This window comes from Rhea pennata, chromosome 13 (genome assembly GCF_028389875.1).
Source record: "Rhea pennata isolate bPtePen1 chromosome 13, bPtePen1.pri, whole genome shotgun sequence".
Taxonomy (NCBI): domain Eukaryota; kingdom Metazoa; phylum Chordata; class Aves; order Rheiformes; family Rheidae; genus Rhea; species Rhea pennata.
Window position 1 is genome coordinate 10075382 of NC_084675.1, and position 24316 is coordinate 10099697.

Here is a 24316-nt window from a genome sequence, read left to right on the forward strand (position 1 = left end):
GGCGGCCCCGCCAGCCTCCGCGGCGGATTGGTCAGCTGCACCGCCACTCACCGCCCCCTGCGCCAATCCGACTTGAGCGTGCCGCTTCCTCGGAGCGGGCCAATGGGGAGGCGGGTTGCGGCGGCCGGGGCGGGGCGGCGCGGGCCGCGCGGTCACATGACGGAGCGCGGCGCTGCGGGGTGTTGCTGGTGGGGGCGGCTGGCGGCGCGACCATGGTGAGGGGCCGGGGCCGGGGCCGGGGCCGGGGCCGGGGCCGGGGCCGGGGCGACACGGGGCGAGGGGGCGGCTCGCCGCGCCGCGCCGCGCCGCGCACGGGGCTCCCGCGGCGGTGCGGGAAGGGTGGTAGCGGCGCGGCGCTGCCGCTTGAGCGGAGCGGACTGCCCAGCCGAGGGGCAGGCCCGGCCGGGCCCGGGACTCCGTCTCGCCGCCCCGCGGGGGAGCCGTTAACGGCGGCGCTGGGGCGGGGCGCGGCGCTGGCGGTGGTGAGGCGAGGCGAGGCCCGCGCCCGCCCCTCCGCGGCAGCGCCGCGCTGAGGGCCGCCCGTGGGCCTGGGCGCCGGGGACCGCGGGCCGGGCCGGGCCCCGCCGCGGAGCTGAGGCCGTGTCGCCGCCGCCGCCGCCTCCCCCGTTGCGGCGCTCCCGGAGCCTCTCGCGGCCTTTCCTGGCGCAGCGCCTTCCCCCTGCAGAGCGGGTGGTTTCGCGGCGGCGGGCGCAGCTTGCGGGGCCCGTGTGGGTCGGGTGCTGATGCTGGTTGGGAAGGCGAGCCTGAAACTTCAGCATGGAAGCGGCTCTCACGGGGAGGCGTTTTCCAATAGTCAATAAAAAGAGGGACAGTCAGCTTTCATGTCAAAGGCTGAAAGTCTGCCTGCTCGGTGTATCTTGTGTTGTGTTACTTGATACAATTTTAAGCAGTGTTTGTTATAGCCTTTGCAGTGCATTGATTAGCCCAGCTGAGGAGCAGAAACAGTAGTAACAGTATCTGGACAGCCAGGCAAAGACTGAGTGTTCTGCAAAGCAGGGATTGCACAGTTCATGAGCTTTTGGGACAGACTTGTTTTTCAAAGCTGTCTGTGGGAATTGGTTTAATACTGTATTCTCTAGAGGTGAATATAAAACTTGTAATATGACTTGAAAAAACAAATGAAAATACCTAATTGAGTGGTAGGGAAAGCTAAAGCTACATGGATAGGAGTCTCTGTCCCCCATTTACCCCCCTTGTAAGTACTTTATGGTAGCCATTAATTCAAGGATGGTGCAACTTTCTTCTGCTTTGTTACCTGTGTAGCAGTTTCTACAGGAACTGATCTAAGACTTGTCTGGTCTCGTATCCTCTTTCTGGTAATAACTGATGGCAGATGATTTGGAAGAAACTAAATCCCTAGTTGTTAAATATAGGGTAATTCCTTCTAACAAAATAGGTTCTGTTGCTGTTTCTAATGGCTAAGCTTGATCTGAGCCTCAAAGCAGAATGTTTAAGTAGTCTTTGATGGAGTGGGGTCTTTGGTCTGAGGGGGAGTGGAAGGGAGTTCTTGGTCACTTTCAGACTAAAAGCCCAGGCTCTTGATTATTGTTTGTGTCTCAGCAGGAAGCCACAGCTTGAACATGCGGAGATTTTTTTCTTTTCTTTTTTCTTTTTTTTCCCCCCCTCTCCTGTTTGGTTCATTTTCTAGCTTCTCTACTCTGAGACATAATAGAAGTTCTGGAGATACTTTCTGTATTGCAGAGTAGTGTCTCATGGTGTAAAATGTTTATGCATTTTTGTTAATGCTGAGTAACTCAATAAAGTTTACAGCAATGCTTTGTGTGTACCCAGCCTTCATCTGTAGGCTGGTGGTTCTGTCTGCTTCTGTGGCTAACCTGTTATCTGTCTTAGGTAGCAAAAATATTAAATGTATTGTTTGTGACCAGGTGCTAGGTAATCCTAAGAAAATCCATCTAGGACAAGGTAGAAAAACTTGGATAAACCTATTTCAGTGTGCTGCTAAGCATGAACATGTGATTAAACAGGCAAGAAAAGTTACAGGTGGAGTAGGTTGTAAGCACGTTAGTTTTATCTGAGGAAAAGTACTGAACCACTTGGAGACTAGATGGAAATGCAGATTGGAATGAAACTAGAGGCAAAACATTCTACTTTGTTCTGTTATTTTATATTCAACAGCCAGTTTAAGGTTGCCAGCTTGCCAGAATTTATATTTTGTAGGCTGCCTTGAATTCAAGTCTTGCCTTGAATTCTGTTCTTGTATTTCAGTACTACGTAATTTCTTTATCATTTCTTATGTATCTAATGGAGATGAGGTTCAGACTTTTCTAGAGATGTGCATTTTCATCTAAATGGCTATGCAGTTACCATAAGTTGCTTACCTTGTGTGGATGCAATACTTTATACTTCATTGTATGGGCTCTTGACAAGTGAGGACTCTTGTTTCACAATGTGCATTCTGTGGCTTGATTACTGTGCACTACTTGCTTTTCTCTATTGTCAAAGTTGTCTTAAAGCTAAGCTTATATTAGACTTCTGTTGTGTGAAGATTGGAACAAGATTCCACAGTTCAGTTGCATTTTTCAATAAAATAACACTTGAAAATATCTTCTTGAGTTATTAGCTTTCTAATAATTTGAAGTGGAAGATACAGAGCATAAATAGCTTCATTCAACAGTATATCTGACAAGAGAACTGGTTTTTAGTTTGATGTGAGCCCTGCTAATTATTGACAGTTTTGCTGTATATTGCTTTCACAAAAGCTTAGTTGCTTTTTGCTGCTACTTCCTCAAACTTCAGGCATATGGATTGGGATATATGTTCTTCCTTTACAATTGGAAATTTTCTAGAGTTTGTAGTTATTCAGTTGTCTGGAAAACATAGCCACCTAGCCATAGATACCACTGTGGTGTTTGGCTTTTGCCTTATGCTTAAGTGTTCATCTGAATTTCCCACACTTCATGTAATTTATTATAATAAAGATCTCTTTGTAAGAGATGCAGTCACTTTAATTAGCACAGGTAATTTTTCTGTTCACAAGACTAAAATCTGGTTGATCAGTTGTCGTGCATGACTTAAATGTTACTGAGGCGCACTGCCGTAGAGATTCCTTCCAACCAACGCTTCTGCCTCGTAACTTCCTGCTTGAAGCAGGATTGCTGCCAATGTTAGATCAAGTCACCCTTGGTTTTGTGTAGTTGAGTGATGAAAGCCTCTAAGGGCAGAGATTCCACCATTTATCTGGACATGATCAAGGCAAGAGCAATGTTTCATGGTGTTGTGTTTTCCATATACAGAAAAGCACATTATGGAGAGCAAGCAGGGATTACTGTCGGAATTCTGTTGGGAGATCCCAGTTACAGAACAAGAACCCGAAGAAATAGTGGATGTGGGAGAATGGAAAAAATAGGTGTTCCAAAGCCACAGACATTAAATTGCTGTTAAATTAAAACCTCTGTATTCCAATGAAAAGCTAAATCTTAGTCTCTGCCCTTAACAGGTGCTTAGAGGGCCTCCAAGCCTGGAATGTATGGAAGTAGTTGGTAATGAAGATGTGTTTTCAAGAACACTAGGATGAAGATGTTTATAGCTTGCTAGCTTTTTCCCAGGACACTGAGTTAAAAAAGGGGGAGACCAGGAGCCTTCTGAACACAGTAGATGAGGGAAACAAATATAAATAGTTGAAATTGCTGAATCTGAAGCCTTGGAGAGCCTGCTGCAGGCATTGCTGTATAAATAAGCAGTATTTGTCAAGACCAGAGAAGATGCAACTGGGACGCAAAGTGACACTTTTGTCAGTGTCACTATTTTGAAGATATAAAACAAACCTGAAAACAACCTGCAAGATTGGGGGAGGCTGGGAGGCGCTAGTGAGATGTTAAAGACTGGGCCTTAACAGTCGTCGGGTGGTGGCGTTTCCCTGTAAGGAGCTAGCGGGAAGGGTGGCACCGCTGGGAGAGCGTTAGGTGTTCTGTCAAGTTTGGTATGAGTTAGTGGAGACACTTGCAAGGAAAGACTTGGTTTTGAGTTCAGAGTGAAATAGGTTTGAGGCATCTTGGAAGATAAACTGCTCTTATAGTTTTTTTAAAGTTGTATGAGCATCTGTCTGGTAGAGGGCAGGGAGCAGCTGCAGTAAGGAGGATCCATTACAGCTGGATGGTTGTAAGCAGTGAGTTTTAATGAGCATGATAAGAAAATAGTGCGATATTTGGAAAAGCAAATGAGTTTGGAAGTTCTTTTAAGTAAAGAAGGTCAAGTTTAGCTCAGTTGGTTAGCACGTGGTGCTGTTAATGCCAAAGTCATGGGTTCAGTCCCTGTGTGGGGCTGTGCTGAGGGTTGGACTGGATGATCTCCAGCGGTCCCTTCCAACCTTACCATTCTATGATTTTGTAAGGTCTAGAATACTCTGCTTTGAGGAGAGATGAGAGAAGGAGGGGCAATGGGACGGGTGGGGGACATTTTAAGAACTGTCTCTTTTCTTCAATTTTTCTATACCTTTGGCAAGCTTATTTTTCTCTTGCAGAAAGATGTAACTGTACTTCATACTTTGTTTTGCTTATCTGAAACTTATCCTTGTTAGTTTTGTGGCTCAGCAGTTAACTGATAGCTTGATGTGGGAGTACAGGGAAGGGTCTGTATGGCTGCAGCTGTGTGCTCCGAGGCTTTGCTTGAAGTTCTCTGGAAAGGACCAACAAGACTTGTTCTCAGTGTGGTGATACCTTACCATTCTCCTGAAGCTTTTTCTTGCTAAACACTTCACACTGGATTCTTCTGCCAGTTTTGGAATAGGAGGGAGAAGTTGGTCATATTCTGTCTTGTGACTTTGTTCTTCTAGCTGAAAAGCAGCAGTGGTGCTTATGGGCTACCTATAACTCATCTTCTCCCTGACTTTTTAGAGATCAGTTTGGGAGCCAGAAGCCTTCTCCCTTTAAGTATGTGTGTATTCTTAAAAGCAAAATCTAAAATGGGATATATCAATAGCTGAGATGAGGAAGATCGCCATGATAATATTACAGCTTCAGGGAAGAAAGTTGTCAGAAGCTAAAACATTTCTTAAAGAGCAGGAAGTAATTACCTTTACAAAGAACATGAAATGGTGTTTTTGATTTGAGCAGTAGTATGGGATTGTCCATACAGTAGTGGATTATATTAGATTACTTAGTATGCTTTGCATGCAGCAAGCTACACTGATTCAGATTAATGAGCATGTGAACAGAAGATTCTTATGGCTTGTATAAGAGTGTGTTTTTTTTTTTTTTTTTAAGCACTGATATTTATCAGATTTATATGCATTAGTTTTCTTAATTGTGGTGTAGAGGTTCTTGCTCAGAATCTGTGCTCTGAGCAATGGAGACTCAGTTTGAATCAACAAGTCAAAAGTAGCTTCATGAGAGTAACTGATATCCTGGTCTCTTCCAGCCAACAACACAGCAGTCTCCTCAGGATGAACAGGAAAAACTCCTGGATGAAGCCATTCAGGCTGTGAAGGTGCAGTCTTTCCAGATGAAGCGATGCTTGGTAAGAATGTGGCTTTCTAAAATGCAGTGGAATTTCTCATTTGTTAGGAGTAAACCAGTAAATCGATACTAACTTCTACTGCTGTGAGGAAATGTAACCCTTTATGGATCTTTGTGGCAGAGGCTTTACAAATAAATGAGGCAGCTGCTCATTGGGAGTGAACAGTGAGCACTTCCTAATGTCACTTCCTGATATTTTTTGTTACAGTATTTGACAGGCTAAAGGGTAAAGGTGTCAGTCCATTTACTCTGTTTACATGCTTGCACTTGAGTAAGCCTAAATTGAAAAGAAGCCTGCCACTTCAGGAAGTTACTGCTCTGAATTCATTTAATGTGAAATTAGGTGATGAGAAGCTCTTTTTGTCTGCCTCCAGTGTATTTTTTCACTTCCCCTGTAGCCTCTTCTTTGTATGAGACATAACTGCTAGTGGCTTGTTCTCAGCGGGGTAGCCTGTCTGCTGCTGTATAGGATGTGTCTTGTAGAGATTAGTTGTAGCTTGATGCATGGATTTTTCTGTGATAGAAAGGGCCAACAGCTACTGTTTAGGGTTTCAAATTGAAGCCCATGCAGGTAAATGACATAATGTTAAGCTTTTTTGGATTTGAGAAGTCTACTTTCATTTAGGGGGACTACTGAATTGTGATGAAAGAACTGAAATCTTCCTACGTATTTTCATGTGCTTGGACTGCTTTGTTTGCAGCCGAATAACAGTAGCAAGAAAGGAAACTTCCCTTCCAATTTTATACTATGTATAATGCTTTCAAAATCTTTGAAGAAATTGCAAGTGTACTTCTCACTGCTATGGCTGAGTGACGATGTACCTTCTGTTAGACTCTGGCGGTTTCTTCTCTTTCCTTTTAATGCTGTGTTGAGCAAGTGTGTATAGGTGGTAGATTAGAAGTTTCTTAAACCTGTGGTACCACGTAACTATATGATGCTTTGTTGTATACAACCTAATAAACTGGTTATCAGGAAAGTGTTGTTCTTGGGTGAGGAGGAAAAGGGAAATTTTGCTCTCATTCCTAGTGGTCCTTGCTGGTAATGCGTTTCCTCTGTCTGCTGGAGGATACCTCAGGAGATGAGTGAGGTAACAGACCGGGTGAAGAAAAACATAGTTCTATCTTGTTTGCTGAATAGAAACAGAGTAGTAGTTAGGGATTTCTGCATAAGCAAAGCCTTCAAGTTTTTTTTGTGCCATTTTGTGCTATACAGTAATTTATTACTGTAGCTCTATCTTTTTCAGATGAAACAGTACCTCATCTTACTACTTTCAGCTATAATGTCCCACTTAGCTAGGGCAGGCAGTAAAGTGCAAGACAGATAATCCTATCTAAAGTGGTTTAATGTAACTCATATACTGATATTTAATCTTTGTGCTTTTTTTTTTTTAAGAGTTGAAGTGTTAACTTCTAAAAACTACATAGTTGCCTAGCATTACTACTTATAGACTATTCTCTTCTTTCTTCCTAAAGGACAAAAACAAGCTCATGGATGCTCTGAAACATGCTTCCAACATGCTTGGTGAGCTCCGGACTTCTATGTTATCTCCAAAGAGCTATTATGAGCTCTGTATCCTTTGAATATTAGGGAAATGGTTGAAATCATGAGTTTGGGAATTTTATGGGGTGTAGGGGGGAATGACACAGTGGTATCTCCTTGGTCTCGGATATTAGTGCTCTTCTGCTCAATATCTAGTTGTATGGATGTATTGTATGAGAATATATACTTTTTCACTGTGAAAACTTACTCTTTCTGGTATAAAGCAAGTCTTCAGTCTTTCATATCCTTCTCTGGGAGTTTTTGGAAATCTGGTTTTAAAAAATACCAGCTGTTTAAAACAGTCCTGCTTGCAGTACACTACCAAAGATCTGCAAAACAGGCTTGTCTTTCATTATTTTAGATTTTTTTTTTCTTTTTAATTCTAAGTCAGTGTTTTAATGTACTTACTGGTCTATGCTGTGGTACCTGAAGAAGCAGCTTTTTATGAGATTCAGGAATGTGAATCTATTCAAATACTTCTACTTTCCGCATATGCGCTGTTGAGGGAGATATTTCTCTGGACGCAGAGTATGGACTTGCTCTAGATGCTTTGTTCCATCACACTTTGCTTACTACTTTGATTTAGCTTGTTGGATTTTTTTGCTCTTTTCTAATATGCTAAAAAGACAATTGCAGAGGGAAAGACTTTAATTTTTGCGTGTTCATCTTAAGAATGGTGATACTTTTTAAGTACTACCTACTTGGGCCTGATTTTGAAGCTTGGGCTTGCTTGGAACAGGATCTTTCTTCCTAACTGTGAATGAGCAAGTTGTTCTGTAAATCTGTAGATACTATAACTTAAAATTCTTAACTGCAAGAAAGATATGGCGATTTCTGATGAGCTACACTACCTGGAAGTTTATCTGACAGATGAATTTGCCAAAGGAAGGAAAGTGGCAGACCTTTATGAGCTAGTACAGTATGCTGGAAATATTATTCCAAGACTGTAAGTGTGTATATGTTTAAGTGTGTTTCTTTGTAACTTGATCAATATTGACCAGACTCTAAGCTCTGATAATGCTTGACTCTGCATTCTTGCATGACAGTGAGACTTCATTTTGTAGCTGTAAGTATCTCTGCATAACTTAAGAGTGGGTTCCTATGAGACCTAAGAGGTTCAGGCCAAGAGTGCAACCACAAAGGTCAGTTTTCTTCCTACCAACATTCTGTTTTTGCTCATGACCAAGATGGAAGCACTTTGGTCTGGAATAAAGGAGGCTTTGGGCTAATTCTCACTGACCAGCTCTTTACCCAAGTACCTCATTCTGATCGATAAGACTGATTACACACTTTCAAACTTTTTCTCATAATTTGTTAATGGAGTTGTAGCTGAGGATCTTGGTATGTGAGCAGTAGGGGCTCTGTGAGCATCTGTATTCTGTTGACATGGTGAGTAGCAAGTGTGAGAGAAGGAAGCTGAATATCTCTGTAATTTAACTCTTAAAGCTTCTGGAACACTAGTTTTGTTTTTTCTTTATTTATGGATTGACATGCTACAGATGGTGCTGAAAAGCTTAACTTTATGTAACTATCAGACTGGAATAGATCATCTAATTATTTTATAATTTGAACTCAGATTTTTATAAGCACTGCAGTTTCTAATTCTTGGTCTTATGCTTATGCTTGAAGGATGCCTGGGGACACCAAGCTGCATGCTTACGCGGTTTCTGGAGTTCAGTGTAGTTATTGCTGCAGGGCCTTAGCTCTCAAATAATTATGCAGAGCTAATCCATCTCTACCTGTTTGATGTAGCCTCTAGTTTTTTCTGGACAATGTATGTAGTGCTTTAATAGAGGTTCTACACACAGGTAGGCATGAGGTAGAGGAGTTTGCAGGATTGAGGCTTCCAAACCAAATTTGAAGAGTTTGAGTATTATATATATTTTTTTCCTTTAAGCCAAAGAGGAATCTAAGTGTACTGGGACATCAGTGCTTTACAGCTTGCATGTTCCTTCTGCGGTTGTTTGATACAGAGATGAAGGGAAGAGTACAGGCCTGGGGATTTCTGAGGAGCATTACACCCACCCTGCTAGACAACAGTGTGAAGGAAGTTTTACTGTTCTACCAACAGAGTAGGCATTGAAAGTTGACTAAGTGCCTAAAGTTACAGGACCTAAATGGTATTTATTGGCTTTCCATGCTTTGGTAATACTGTCAGGATGGGAGAAGTGAGCAGTTGCCTTTAAATGTACTTTGTATTATTATGTTACAAATGTATTGTTTGATTCTACCTTTTGCAGATATCTCCTGATAACAGTAGGTGTCGTCTATGTCAAGTCATTTCCGCAGTCCAGGAAAGATATCTTGAAAGACCTGGTGGAGATGTGCCGTGGAGTACAACACCCTCTAAGAGGCCTATTTCTTCGAAACTATCTCCTGCAGTGTACCAGAAATATCTTACCAGATGAAGGCGAGCAAACAGAGTAAGAAAAACAAGCCAGAACTTTAAAATGTTTGCTTTCAAGGGAGACTAATCATTTTTTTTCTGTATTATTTTCCTTGGATTTGAAAGAAGTAGATATGTTTGGGGAGGGGGAATCCTCAACAAACAAACAAACATCCTGTCAGAACTCTTTAGATTTGACTGGTGTTTTGTCTATTAACTCTAAAGTTTCTCTTTCGAAACTGAGATTTCTTTTGCTCAGTGTACTCATAGGAGTAAGGATGAGAACCTTTCTTATATACACCAGCTTCCCACTATGCACTTCCCCCTTTACCTCCACATCTTCTTAAAAATTGGATAGCTACAAGTAAATGAAAAAACATATCTTTGGAAGTTTTTCTGTTCCTAACCTATTTTCAATTGCAGTGAAGAAACCACTGGAGACATCAGTGATTCTATGGATTTTGTGCTACTGAACTTTGCTGAGATGAACAAACTTTGGGTGCGAATGCAACATCAGGGCCATAGTCGGGACAGAGAAAAAAGGGAACGAGAAAGGCAGGAACTGAGAATCCTAGTAGGAACAAACCTGGTTCGCCTCAGTCAGTTGGAAGGTGTTAATGTGGAGCGGTATAAGCAGGTGGGATGTCTGTCCATCTTTTTCCAACCTCTTGTGTTTTAAACAAATGGAACGAGTTCAGACTTTAAGATGAGCAACTCAGGAAATGGTATAGTACTGTTGAAAGTTGAATAATCCTGGTGCTTCTAGAACTCCTTTTCACTTGAGGCAATTTTGAATGTTAATGGTGCTTCATAAAGGGTTATGAGGCTGGAGACATCGCTTACGTATTTTCCTGCAAGCTTGTCTGGAGAGTTGGCTTGGAATTTTAATATTTTCTGCCCTGATCCCCACGGTTACTTACCATTAAACCACTAGGTATTCTGCATGTATACATACAATATACTGTGTTAGAATTTACAAGTTGAACTTATTCTCAAAGCAAAGTGATAGTCAAGGCAAATATGCAATATTCAGAAGTCTGAACTGTCTCATTAGCTTTATCATGTAGCTGCTGAAAACAGTTTTGAGCAGTGCCATTGAGACCCTCAGCAGTGGTACACGCTAGCAAGGTTAGTATTCTAGATGTCTGAGATGAACAATGTTTTCTGGAGGATGGAGCTGTTGAACTTGGGAGCTGTTCTTCAGAAAGTCTTTATGTAAAAAGTATGAAGTAATGTGAAAAACCTTAGCATATTGCTTTATTTGGATTAAAGACATGTCTGAATATAAACTTAAAGCAACTCTAAAAGCACTGCAAGATTTCTTTCTATTCTAGATTGTTCTTCCTGGAATATTGGAGCAAGTTGTGAACTGTAGAGATGCTTTAGCTCAGGAGTACCTCATGGAGTGCATCATACAGGTAAACTGCTTAAGTTCAATTGCAGAGATGATTTGAACACTGGGACACTTGTTCTTGTGCTTGTAGTCACTCAGGCTACTTTCGCCCCTTCCTCATATGAATTGGAGAATTTCTTCCCTGGGTCTCTTGTGTAATGGCTTGACCCACATTGTTTCTCACCAGATAGGCAGATTAGAGTTGCATCCATTCTGCCCTCCTTCTGGTGCAGTAGCTTGTAAGCTATCTGGGCAGACACTGCAGTGTGAACTGTGAGTAATAGCTAGCTAGGCCATCAGGTTAACTGTTTGTCTTGCATCTCGTTTCACACCCTTTCCAGTCACAGTCAGCCTGGGGAACACTAAAACACTCTGACAGACTGTATTTGTGTGGCTGCCTGCTTTACAATAACTCTTGCATTTTACTATTGTGTAAGAATGGACAAATTTGGTGTATAAATTAATAACTATTGGTCTAAAACTTCAGGTTTTCCCAGATGAATTTCATCTCCAAACCCTGAACCCGTTTCTCAGAGCCTGTGCTGAGCTGCACCAAAATGTGAATGTGAAAAATATAATAATTGCTTTAATTGATAGGTGAGTGACCAAGGGGGTGGATATTGGCTCAGAATTAAGTGTATGTTGTGCACAAAGCAGGTGGTATTTTTCTAGCATTTGATGACTTTGAATTTTTCATGCTACTTAACTTCACTATTTCCGTATTGTTTTTGTCACTGTAGTTAAAACTGAAGAATGTTTGATTTCAGTGGTTTCTACTCTCTGGATCTGCTTTTGCGACTTTCAATGGAGTCTGCTTCAAGGGCTGATGAAATTTTGTGAACGAATTAAGTTGGGAGACAAGCCATTTAGCTTTGACCAATTTCTTGCTTCAGAGCTTAAGCAGTAGTTGTGTTCTGCTCTGGTAATCTTATCAGTCATAGGTTCTTCATATGAACTTTAAATATTCTCATGGCTAATCATTATATCCAGGGTACTTTATCTTGTAATTTGCACCAGAGAACATAGCATGTGCCTCCAAAAAAGAGCAAAAAGCTAGTAGGAAGTGGAAGTACTTTCTTAATTCTTAATTCATCACGAGTTCATACCTGTTCTCCTGAAAGATTCTTTTTCTCATGGAGATTGTTTAAAACTGTTTGCATTAAATACAGATGTTGGAGAAATCTGAAGTGAAGTTTTAGTTTGTATCCTGAAAAGAAACAACATAAATTGTCAGTGAGTGTCTGTACTTCTTTATTGCAGAAAGTGCATTTACATGGTGATTGCTTTAGAGCATCAGTAAGCCTTGATCTTGTATTTGGCTTCCATAATAAATTTGTACACAAACATGCGTTTCATGGCTGGTACGTGTGGCAATTACCATAGGGATCTTGATAAGATGAGGATTGTCAGGGCTTCTTTATCTTCTTTAGTACTTGGACATCTAGCATAAATATTTTGCATACTTAATATTTTGGAATTGTTCATTTAACAAATTTGTAGTTTGTTTTTCCCCAGGTCGCACAATCTTTTTGTTCAGGATTTGTCATATTAGAATCTTTCCTTAGCATATGTTTGGCAGGGAAACAGCTCTGCTTCCATCCGGAGATGTTCACAGGAGTTTGCTTGTTTCCTATAGTTTGCTGTCTCAGACTTCATAATTTTCTGCTAGCTGCTTCAGAAATGAGCATTGCCTGTAAATGATCTGTTTTGACTTCTGAAGCTGTCTACTTTGAGACAGAATTCAACAGTCTTGAACAGATATTCACAGGATCTTTTGCTGAGTTCTTACATTAGTACTTACATTAGTATATAATAATTTAGTTTTGACAAGGAGGCTCTTCTTAAGCTTTTGCTGTCAGGTCTACCTAGAAGCTTTAAGCAGCTTCGGTACTGCTTCCACAGTCAGTGTTTTCTCTTATGTTGCAGACAAGCAACAGTAAGCAATTGATTAGTGGTGAACCCTGCTGTCTTCCTACAGTCTTAACCTGTCTGTGTTCTGTAGGGCCACTAATAGTGTCTGCTGGAGTCTTCCCTTTTGGATATAGGCAAGGTTAGAAAGATGGAGGTGTCAGGATTATCCTAGGTAGGAAGCATCAATTTCTTTATGTAGTGTGACAACTTGTGCTTTTAGCTGCAGCAGTAGCCCCAATGTTAGATATGAGTGTATCAATTCTTAAAACCCATGTGTGCAGGGGAGATGTTGCTCTTGTGTCTGTGGTGAAGCTGTCTGGAGCGATTGTTGCATGTTTCAGTAGTGTATATAGGTAAGATCTGGATCTGCCCCTGCACAGGCAGTACTCTTGTGGCATTTTTCATCTTGATTTCAGCCTGACGTTGGACAGCTGACACTGAACATGAGCAGAGCAGAAGAAGCTTGTGAAGCTTTAGCCTCTATACCAGTGAGGCTTTTCTACTGGCAGAATCTTTCTGAAAAGTCTGGTTTCTTTGGAATCTTTCAGGACTTGCTATCCCATCTATGGCGTCTAATTATCTGCCATCTCTCTGCCGCTTGGTGAGATATTTTGCAGGCTGTCAGGTTCTTAGCCTCTGAGCTGTTGCCAAGGCAAGCTGCCTTGCTCCTTTGAGAATAAGGAGCGATTCTCCTTGGCTTTAGAAAGTATGCTTGTCACTACACCTACAAAATAAGGGTAGTTCAATGTCTGCATCCCCAGGAAGGGATTTCTTTTGACAGCTTGACTTTTTCTTACCTCCTCTTTGTTTCAGAGCTAAAGTTTATTCTTAATCAAAGTTTATAAACCCTAGAAGTAATAACTTTTATATAAGGACTTCAATCAGGTGGCTTTTCCTAAATATTCTTCTAATTCCTTTTCTGCTTGATAATAGAATAATCACTTAACAATTAGGAAGCAAAGGTGGCAATGCTGAGCTTTTTAAGCTGCTGCCTTAAAGCAGACTGAGTACTAGCTTCTTATTCCTTGTAGTGATTCTTCCTATCTGGGATTTTTTTCCTTAAAAGCGGAAGTGTTAGTTGTAACGGCTTGTTCCTGTTATAGATAGAGCTGGCGCTGCAACATCTATCAGATGCTTGCTAAACAGCCATCTCAATCTTTTAAAGAAAAAAAGCGAGCCTCTCTTGCTTCAAATTTGCCTTATGCTTTTTTCCCTCTGCAAACAGTGAATATCTGAAACATGTTGGTTTGTCATTAACTGGGAGACAAAGCATAGTCAAGCCTGCTGACTTATTTCTTTTTTTCTGGAGACTATTTTGGGGAGGAAGCTATTAGATTTCTAACCTGACTGATATCACTAATGGGTATAGGGTATTTTGTCCTCCATCAGGCCACTGTGTACCTCTTTCTCTGCTGGAAAGAATAGAACACTTGCTGGTAGGTGAAGAGCATGTATTTAAAACTTGTCTTGTGCTATTTCTTCATCCTACTAATACTTACCAGGCTCAGTGCTCTTAAGACTTCAGAATTCTGTGAACTTCTGTTTCACTTGCAATAGAGCTAAATACACAGTACTAGAGGACTTACCTTCTTTTTCTGCTGGTTTAATGATTCATATCTGAGGAGTGAAACTGTCCTGACTGAGCTGCTCTTTTCTGTTATCAGGTTAGCTTTATTTGCACATCGTGAAGATGGACCAGGCATCCCAGCAGATATCAAACTTTTTGACATCTTTTCACAGCAGGTTGCTACTGTTATACAGGTATGTGGGGTATTTTTTTGTGTGCCACTCTTTGCAAAGCTGTGTGCTTTTTATCAACTCAATGTTCTCTTAAACTTTAGTCTCGCCAAGATATGCCCTCAGAGGATGTGGTATCTTTGCAAGTTTCTCTCATTAACTTGGCTATGAAATGCTACCCGGATCGTGTTGACTATGTTGATAAGGTGTTGGAGACAACTGTGGAAATATTCAATAAACTTAATCTGGAGCAGTAAGTAAACATCTCTTGTGTTCTTTCTGGAATAGTCATTAACATTCTGACCATAAAATCTTGACTTCTGTGCGTGTAAAGTATGTCTCTTTGCTACCTTGCAAAATGCAGTGAAATGCGAGATTACTGTTCTCAGGCCAAGCTGCAGAGAGGATCGTGACTGACGATGGGAAGGACCTGACTAACCTATACATTCATCTGTGCATAAATCTTGCTGAGTAGCTATGCAAATGCACAATGTGTATGCCCAGCTGTGTGTAGTCATTATCTGTTCATCCCTTAATGTGCGGGAGTTCTCCTTCTGCTGAATTGGCAGTCACAATCTCTGCTTCTGGTGTCTACAGCTGTACATTCTAGAAAGCAAGATGTGACTTTATACAGTATTTCCTATCTCCCTAGAAACAAGTAGCTTAGGTGTTGTTATACACCAGAATTGGTATTGAGGCAGACTTTAAATCTGTGTGAAATAGTAATTGTTCTTTTTGCGTATATATTTTTTTTCTAGTATTGCAACAAGCAGCGCTGTTTCAAAGGAGCTGACTAGACTTTTGAAAATTCCTGTTGATACCTACAACAATATTCTGACAGTTCTGAAACTAAAACACTTCCACCCACTCTTTGAATACTTTGATTATGAGTCCAGGAAGAGCATGAGTTGTTATGTGCTTAGCAATGTATTGGATTATAACACAGAAATTGTGTCCCAAGAACAGGTATGACGTAAGTTAACTTATTTGGTGATTCTAGACATCTAAACTACTATTTGAAGACTTGAAAACAAACACTAAGTGACCTCGTGTAGGGCGTGCTGTTCTTCCACCCCCTCTACCCCTTTCCCCTGCCTCCATCTTATTAGCACAGGCTTTATCCCACTTGGTAATTCTGCACTTGTCTTCAAGTATGTTCATGCATATCTTGCCTAATCTCATCCCAGAGACTACTATTTTTTTAGTTTGAACAAAGACCTAGAATTTCTTTAAAACTAGGCCTATTACCTTAGGTCTGGATTGTGCTTTTCAAAAATGAGTAAGTATGGAAAAAGCCTTTGTACAGCAATGTTATTCTAATTGTACTGAGAGATCCTTCTTCAGGGAGTAAAGCAATTAAGTTCTAAAGCATTGCCAACTAATTGACTTTGTTAGTGTTCTGTCACCACTGTGAGTGGCCATAAAGATGTTCGTAATGGCTATTAACTTAGGCTCGTACATGCTGATCCAGTTTACACTGAGCTTATGTTGTCTTTAACAGGTTGATGCTATTATGAATTTGGTATCCACCCTGATCCAGGATCAACCAGATCAGCCTGCTGAAGACCCTGATCCTGAGGACTTTGCTGATGAGCAAAGTCTTGTGGGAAGATTTATTCATCTTTTGCATTCGGATGACCCTGACCAACAGTACCTGGTATGGCTTCAGTGAGTCTAAATAATCTTTGTACCGGGCAAAGTGTCAGTTTTCATATTACTTACTGTAAAAGGATTAAATATACTTGGGAGCTGGGCCATCACTCTTGATCTTCATATGCTAACTATAAGTGTAACTAAGGTGGCATGTGTTCTATTTAAACTTTGTTCTAAGAAATGGACTTCTTACACTAAAAAGTTTCAAGAAAACTTAACTCTTAGTGAACCTACTGTGGGCTAGAAAGTGAATAGTAGTCTCCTATTCCTTGTTTAAAATTCAGAAGCCCTTTCTTACTGATGGTATGCTACTTTCCAGATCTATTTGATGATAAACTAAATTCCACAGAAAACACATTTTGATACATTTATGCTAATCTGTAACATTTGTCTGTATAGCCTTTATATAGCCTTCTGCTGGTAATCCACTGTTCTGGCTTATTTTCAAGTTTTAAATGATCTCCCTACAGTGAGAAGTACATGTTTTGGGTCAGAGGGACAAGGATGCTCTGTTTGTGCAGAACTCCACAGGCTGTAGAAGCTGCCCAAAAGCAGGCTGAAGATGTACTGAAGTTGGATTCTGTTGTAGATTGCTTAAAGCAAACTGCTGTTGCTGCAGAGCTCAGAGGTTTGAGTAGGGACTACTGTGTAGACACACATCCTTAGTGCGCCTGAGAAATGAAGCTGCCTGGCTCTTTAAGTTGCAGCAATATCAGACTGCGTAAGCAGCAGACTGATATGAGGTAGACCAGCATAACGTGCTAAGTGCAACACTGCTGATAGTCATTTAGCTTGGTTTAAAATGTCATATAAAAACTGTTGTCTGGAGCACAGAACTTTGCTGTAACTGCTGTCACTGGATGTAGCATGGTTTTATGGCCTGTACTAAGATTGTAAATATGGACACTTATTTGTTTCAGCATCTGATCTTTGCTGAAAGTGTTATTGGAGAGTATTGCTAGAGGAAGGCTATTGGTCTGCTAGGTCCCCATTACTTTCAAGAACTGTATGACCTTAGCTAGCAAGCCCCATCTTCATGTAAGAAAAAGTAGAGAACTACTATATATTTTTTTTTCCTCCCCCTAATGGAGAACAAAGCTTGACTCAAAGGGATGCTGGCACAAAGGGAGTTGATGCATTTCTATCCTGAAGGACTTTACGTAGCTAGAAACGTGTTGAAACTCTTTTTGTGAAGACAAAGTTCACAGCCTGAACATCAAGCAGTCTGTTTTTCATGTCTAGCCATACTTCCTTGTAATCAGTGACCACCTTTAAATGTCATTGAAGGACTTAATTACCTCTGTGATAGAATTCTGCAAGCTACTGAGCAGCTTTGAAAATGCTTAATGATTTGGTATTTGAATATAAGTGATACTGATATTAGAATTTTCTTAAATTGCAGGAGCAGTAGGAGAAAAATCTATCCAACTCTATATGAGAATTCTGAATTTCATGTAACAGACATCAAATGATGCATTCTGTATGGAAGACAGCTGAAATGCAAATTCAAATACCTTAGTGCCTCATGAGCTTAAGTGGTTAATACAGTGAATGAGTGATTAATTTCCATTTAATCATGTCCTTATTTCTGTGAATTCTAACTGTAATCTGAAAATGTAGTCATGCGTAGAATTTGGACACCTATAAGCTTCATTTCTAATGTTTATTTCAAAGCAGTAGTGGGACTGCTGTGCCGAGAAAGCATTTCTGAGAGTAGTGATTTGGCATCTTTGCTCTGCTACTTGAAAAAACAAACCAAAACCAAACCAAAACAAACAAACAAACAAAAAAACAAAAATCAAAAAAAACCTATCTCGATCAGATTTCACAGAAGTGCTAGTATGTTTGAGTTAGTTTCTATGTAAAATATGGCATGTTCCTAAGGTGAAAAGTACCGCTTTCTTCTGACTTTCTTTGAAAGAGAGTGGGGTATTGCAAACAAATGTGATGTTTCTATTGGAAGCAACTTGATAAATTTATCTTCTGCCATATGAAGTTCTTGCCATTCCTACGAGTTCTGGTTATGAGAATACATGAACGACTCTAGTAGTAGATGGGAATAATTACAAAATAAGGGGAAAGGGAGAAACTAACAGTACAGACAGGTAAAGCTGCTGTGTCACTTAACAAGACTTAGAACCAGTGTGACATGCAGAAGAATATATCGTGTGTGTTGTGCAAGCGGTTTCTGCTCCAAAGTGAGAAAGGCAATATAAAAACCTAAGCTGCCATTCATAAGCAGAATGAAAAACTAAACAGGCAAAACTGGCAGGGGTTTGGAACGGCCAGAACTAGTTGTATGCTCTCGGGGAACTGGAAGCCTCACTGGTGTAGGTGTTCAACCAGTTTACTCCAGCTAACTTGCAGGCTACTGTATAAAAGAATTGCAACTTGCACTATGTTAATAGAACTGGAAGTGATGTCATTATTAAACGTAAGCCCAGGCAACTTTCATCTTGCTGCACAATCCGGAATGTGTCTGTAGTTAATATAATGCTCTAAGTATTGCATAATAATTATTAAGCAGCTGTAGGAGAACCTATTTGTCATGAATATCACAGTTACAGATATTGCACAAATTTAAAGTACAGTGTATTTTTGGGACTACATTACTTTATCTGATTCTAACTCCATGTCTCTTTAATGTCTCTATTCTTTAGAATGTGGATTATTATAGCTGCAATACCATACCTCTTTTCTAGAATTCTCTAAGCTATTAATCCTTCTGTTTTAGATTTTAAACACTGCTCGGAAACACTTTGGTGCAGGTGGGAACCAACGCATTCGTTTTACATTGCCACCATTGGTTTTCGCAGCGTATCAGCTTGCTTTTCGCTACAAGGAGAACTCTAAAGTGGTGAGTTGAGCTCTGGGTATTCTATTTCCTTTCTTTTTGCTTTCCTAGAATGCATTTGACTGACTACAGCTAATAGTATGCTAAGAGTTGATACAGGATGTTAGGGATTTTAATTCTCTTAAAGCAAATTATTGCTTAATATGTAAATGCTTTCTAATTTAAAGGAGGATTTTTATCAGTTCAAATTAGCTCAACACTTGAGGAATGATGAAGCAGAAACTGGCTAGTTGTATTTACTTGGGAAGCTGGCCCATTACATACTTCTTCTATGCAGACCATAAACCATAGGATAGTGTGGATGATGGCATAAAACTGGTTTCAGTCCAGATACTGAACTTCATGAACTTTTGTATCTGTAGATAACCTATGTTACTGCTTCTCAAAGCAAGTGCTTCTGTGCAGGTTAGGTTATATAGCAGTTGCAGAAGTGCATGCACAAAAACAATCTCTGTTTCCATTGGGTAGTTTAATGCTTTCTGATTGACAGTTACCTTAAATATGTATTTCTCCTTATTGTGGTAATCTGTGGTGAGGAAGTAAAATAAAATGCTGTTAATTCATCCTTTAGGGTGCATGTTTAAAACTCTTCTGGTTAATCCTCTAGCAAATTACTGAATGATCTTTTTATTTTTTGACACTTTGCTAATTAGGCCCTTGCTCACTTATGTTTAGGCACAGCTCTGGTAACTGCAGCTCAGTGCAGACTTCTGAGAAAGGTTCCTGTGAGATGGTAGGAAAAATGGATGTCAGCTTTTTTAAGTGGAAGAAATAATTTGTGAAGATCCACTGAAGTCAGCACAGTACTTGCTAGGATACTTATATGCCAGTCCACCTCTACCTTAGTAAATAACTGACTGGGGGAGCATGCAGAAGATGAGATTGGAGTGTGTAACAACTCTTATTACAGTGTAGACTTTCTTTTTCCTTAAAGCAATGGTCTTGTTCAAGCTTTGACTTTTCCCGTTTCTCTAGGATGACAAATGGGAAAAGAAATGCCAGAAGATCTTCTCATTCGCTCATCAGACCATCAGTGCTCTGATCAAAGCAGAACTGGCAGAGCTGCCTCTCCGGCTCTTCCTTCAAGGAGCACTGGCTGCGGGAGAAATTGGCTTTGAGAATCATGAAACTGTGGCATATGAATTCATGTCGCAGGTAAGAATGTCCAACTGCTGTAGTCACTTTCTTGCACCTTAATTCTGGCTTAATTCAGTTTCTTTAACACTTAACTGTCTAGTGAGTTTAAACAAAATCTGAAATGATTGACAGTTAACTGTACTAGCTAGAAGTTCCTGATCTTCATTCTTGCTTCCCAGACTACTATGGAATTAAGCTCCATTGCTGCTGATTTGAATGCTCAGTCTGACAACATATGGTTGGTTGCAACGCTGCCCTACTACTCCTATTGCTGGTTCACTGGGAATGCAGCTTTCTCAATATAACATGTTCCTTTGTTGTTTCTGAGACCTTTTCCCAGCTCCTCTTGTCTGGTTGGTATTGTTCTGACCATAAGCTCTCTCCAAAAAGTCTCTGAAATTATCAGCGTTCACATCTGTCAGGCTGGGCTTTGCTAATAAAATCCTTGTATTGAAACCTGTTATAAATTAGTGTCCGCAAATCCACTTAACCTATAATTTTATTTGGTCTTAAGCCTTACTGGTTTCAAATACCTCCCCAGGACCGCCCCCCTCCTCCCCAACCACATATAAAACCAATGTATTTCACTTTATCCAGATTGCAGATGTCACAGTATTTCCTCTAACACTGCTACTAGTGCATATTCTTAAACTGAGTCTCTAACCCTTTTTCTCCCCCATGGTCCTATAAGCTGGCATTGTGGTACAACTCTGGAGACAAGAGTAGCATGACAATTACGTATCTTCTGTTAGAGATACAGTCCAAGACTGTCTTGTGTGTTCTTTCAAGGCCTGTCATCCATACAGCAGCAGTGCAAACACTTTGTACATACTCTGCTCACTGATCTAACGCAATTTCTGCTGTACAGTTTTGTGAACAGTTTTAAGAACAAAATACATTTCAAGGACTATTTTGAAAAAGTTCCTTTATTTAAATAGATACTTGAATGAGGGAAGACTTCTATCCTCAGATTACATGAGGATCACTTTTTTTCCTTAAGTGGTCATAAACACACATACCTCTTGGAAAATTCTTTCAGTCTGTGGCTTTAACCTGATCCTGACAGATTTTATGAAAGATCTTTTCTGCCCAAATTATTTAATGAATATAAAACTGTGGACACTTTGTCACTATCAACTGTGTTCTTTTTTTAATGCTGCTTTAAAGCAGTGATTAAGACTCTTGCCTCTTCCCTTGAGTAGGCCTTCTCTCTGTATGAAGATGAAATCAGTGATTCAAAAGCACAGCTGGCTGCAATCACCTTGATAATTGGGACATTTGAAAGGATGAAGTGCTTCAGTGAGGAGAACCATGAGCCTTTGAGGACTCAATGCGCGCTGGCAGCTTCTAAGCTGCTTAAGAAGCCAGACCAGTGCCGAGCCGTGAGCACTTGTGCCCATCTGTTTTGGTCTGGCCGAAACACTGACAAAAATGGAGAGGAGGTAAGAAGGCTGCAACAGCGTAACAAACTACTTCTGGAACATAGCAGGGCTCCCTTCTAAAGTGCCTATGACTTAGTGACGTAGGTTTGGTTGGAATGTATTCTAATATGAAGCTTCTAAATCTCACTGTAATATAAACTACGTAAATACAAAAGTGGAAAAGCTCAAGTTTAAAAGTGGAAGTACTGTGCAAGCTTCTGTAGAAGTCAGCTAGTTTGGCTCTCAAAGTACAGTCTGATGCTCGCTTAACTGTCTTGCACATGTCTGCAAGTTAGCTGTGTTGTACTTCAAATTCAAGACAAGTCAAAAACAAACTGTGTGCTCTGCAGGGCTTCTCAAACAAATGAGTTTTATCTATAAAGAGCAGTGAACTCTGCTTATCAAAGTGTGTACTTGTATACCTATTATTATAAAATGGAACTTACAAGATATGGTAATTAAAGGCTTTCAACAACTCTGATCATGTTATTGCCTGACTTGAGCATAAAGCTTAGTCAAACTGGTAACAGCCAGGAAGGTAAGCTTTTGATAACAGCTTTTTCTACAGTTTGTGTAGTTTTGCGCAGTCTGTTTGTATGACAAACCATCAAGAAATGCCATGTGCATGCCAAGGGAAGTGATATGGGAGCTCACTAGGTTTCTTCTATTTCTTGTAATCTGGTGTTTCTTCCTTCTAGCTTCATGGAGGAAAACGAGTGATGGAATGCCTGAAAAAGGCTTTAAAGATAGCAAATCAATGCATGGACCCTTCTCTGCAAGTCCAGCTTTTCATAGAAATTCTGAATAGATACATCTATTTTTATGAAAAGGAAAATGAGGCGGTGAGTGAAAATACCTTCTTTTCTTAACTAAAGAGCATTCCTTGAAGCTCTTCATTCACATTTCATATCCCTAATTATGTCTATTTAACTTGCCATATAGTCTCTCATGAGAGGCACAAATTCTGACAATACAGAATCAAAAAGAAACAAAACGCGGTCTTGTTGACAGTTTGGTTCTGTGTATCTTCTGCTGTAGGTGACAATTCAAGTTTTGAATCAGCTCATACAGAAGATTAGAGAAGATCTCCCAAACCTTGAGTCTACTGAAGAAACGGAACAAATTAACAAACATTTTCACAACACACTGGAGCACTTGCGTCTGAGGAGGGAATCACCAGAATCTGAGGGGCCAATTTATGAAGGTCTTGTCCTTTAAAGAAGATACATACTGTACTTGTTTCTTTTCATTTACGTACCATGTTTTGTTTTTTTTTTTTTTTTTTTTAAGATAGATCTATAGATTGTGCCTTTCAGAAATGTCAAGTTAAATTAACATTCATGTGTTCAGTCTGGCACTTCAAACACTTGTGTTGAGTACCCTAAATTTAAAAGGTTGGACCAGCAACTACAGGTTTCATCAGTTAGCATGACTGAAACTTTCTTTGAAAACCAAGTGACATGATAGGGCTCTTCCAGTTCTGATTTCTTTTCTGTCTGTTCACTGTTGCTTCTGTAGCACTAGCGTTTTAAACTGGCGGTGACTGTCATCTAAACTGTGTCCGACTTCTACAGAGCATCAGATTTTTGGGATTGTTATATGTCAGATTCTGCTTGTGCTTTTCTTTTAATGCAAGTTAAGACTAAGTGTAATATTTTTCCCTAAAAACTAGAATATATTAATGCATGTTTGGAGAGTTTTAAAATACCATGTTCAAAACCAGAAGTTATATTTTGCATATTAAGGCTCTGTGACACTCAGTGAGGGCCAGTATTGTGCACAGGGCATATTTATCAAGATAATTTTGTTCCAAATAGAGAAATTGCAATCTATATAGAATATGTATAACCTTCATTACTGTAAATTTAGGGGAAAATGCATTACACAAGTTTATTCAGTATCATGATTTTGCACCAGTGAAACAATAAAGTTGCTATTAACATCTGTTGTTTCATGTCTGTTCAAAGGCCACAGTGGAACCTAGTGCCACCTTGTAATTAAAAGCAAAGCAACTTATGCCTTGAAAGGGACAGAATCTCAAGGCATAGTGAACTCAGAAGCTGTGAGGCTGCCAACAGTTCTAATATATAGGGGTAATCACTCAAAACTCACATATCCTTTCAGCAGTATTTGGAAGAACGTTCACATGTCAGAATGCTTTTCTGATGTACTCCAATGGAAACTTCTGCTGGATTCTAGGTCTGTTCTAGACAAGTGGCAACAAAGGTCTAGAAACTGTAGAACAATTACTGATGGCAACTTGTGTGAAGACTGATCTAGTCCGTAAATTAACACCATTTGCTGAAGACTTAATTCATGTCTGCTTTGTCTTAATTGAATTTAAACTTCTAAAGCTAGCTGACCTGAATTTTCTCACTCCTACAGTTGACCACTGTTAAGTTATCTACTTTGTTTGGATGATGAAATGGGAGATACTGGTGGGGGGGAACAAAAGTTAGTGTTCCTGCTTTTTGAAAAGGCAAATCTTACTCAATGAATTCTAAGAGTTAGGGTGCACATCAAATTAGGTTATTGTTCTTCTGCTGTGTAGATCTGTCTGTGCAATCTTGGGTCTTCTCACAGGAAAGTGTATAAAACTTGAAAAAATTCAAAGGTGGTAGCAAGGGTGATCAAAGGCAGGAAATGGCCTTTGTTTAAAATGTAACAATTGAAGCTAGGAGTGCTCAGTTCAGGAGGTACAGAGAAGCTGTGAAGTATGGAAAGATGGACTTCATCCATTCAGCACAGGAGTGACTGTTAGATGAAGCTACGTATCATGAGACATGGGG

At 40.2% G+C, this 24316-nt stretch overlaps 1 protein-coding gene across 2 annotated transcripts; it reads left to right on the forward strand.

Annotated features, from left to right (window-relative positions):
- Positions 1-140: 140 nt before the first annotated feature.
- VPS35 (VPS35 retromer complex component) lies at positions 141-23471 on the forward strand. Of its 2 annotated transcripts, XM_062586176.1 has the most exons (17): positions 141-215; positions 5398-5496; positions 6969-7065; positions 7858-7981; positions 9276-9458; positions 9845-10058; positions 10756-10839; positions 11302-11411; positions 14390-14486; positions 14567-14715; positions 15221-15428; positions 15964-16119; positions 18850-18972; positions 19945-20124; positions 21309-21548; positions 22226-22369; positions 22566-23471. In XM_062586176.1, exons 1-17 carry the CDS (start codon positions 213-215, stop codon positions 22743-22745), a joined length of 2391 nt encoding a protein of 796 aa, XP_062442160.1. In that variant the 5' UTR covers positions 141-212; the 3' UTR covers positions 22746-23471. The 2 variants fall into 2 exon arrangements, with proteins under 2 accessions (XP_062442160.1, XP_062442161.1); XM_062586177.1 differs by lacking the exons at positions 141-215; positions 6969-7065; positions 7858-7981 and having other exon boundaries at positions 5408-5496.
- The last annotated feature ends 845 nt before the right edge of the window (positions 23472-24316 follow it).

Coding starts and splice junctions, on each gene's coding strand:
- VPS35 (XM_062586176.1), top strand. Junction 10,059..10,755: donor ATGTGGAGCGGTATAAGCAG/GTGGGATGTCTG, acceptor TTTCTATTCTAG/ATTGTTCTTCCTGGAATATT. Junction 18,973..19,944: donor ACAAGGAGAACTCTAAAGTG/GTGAGTTGAGCT, acceptor CCGTTTCTCTAG/GATGACAAATGGGAAAAGAA.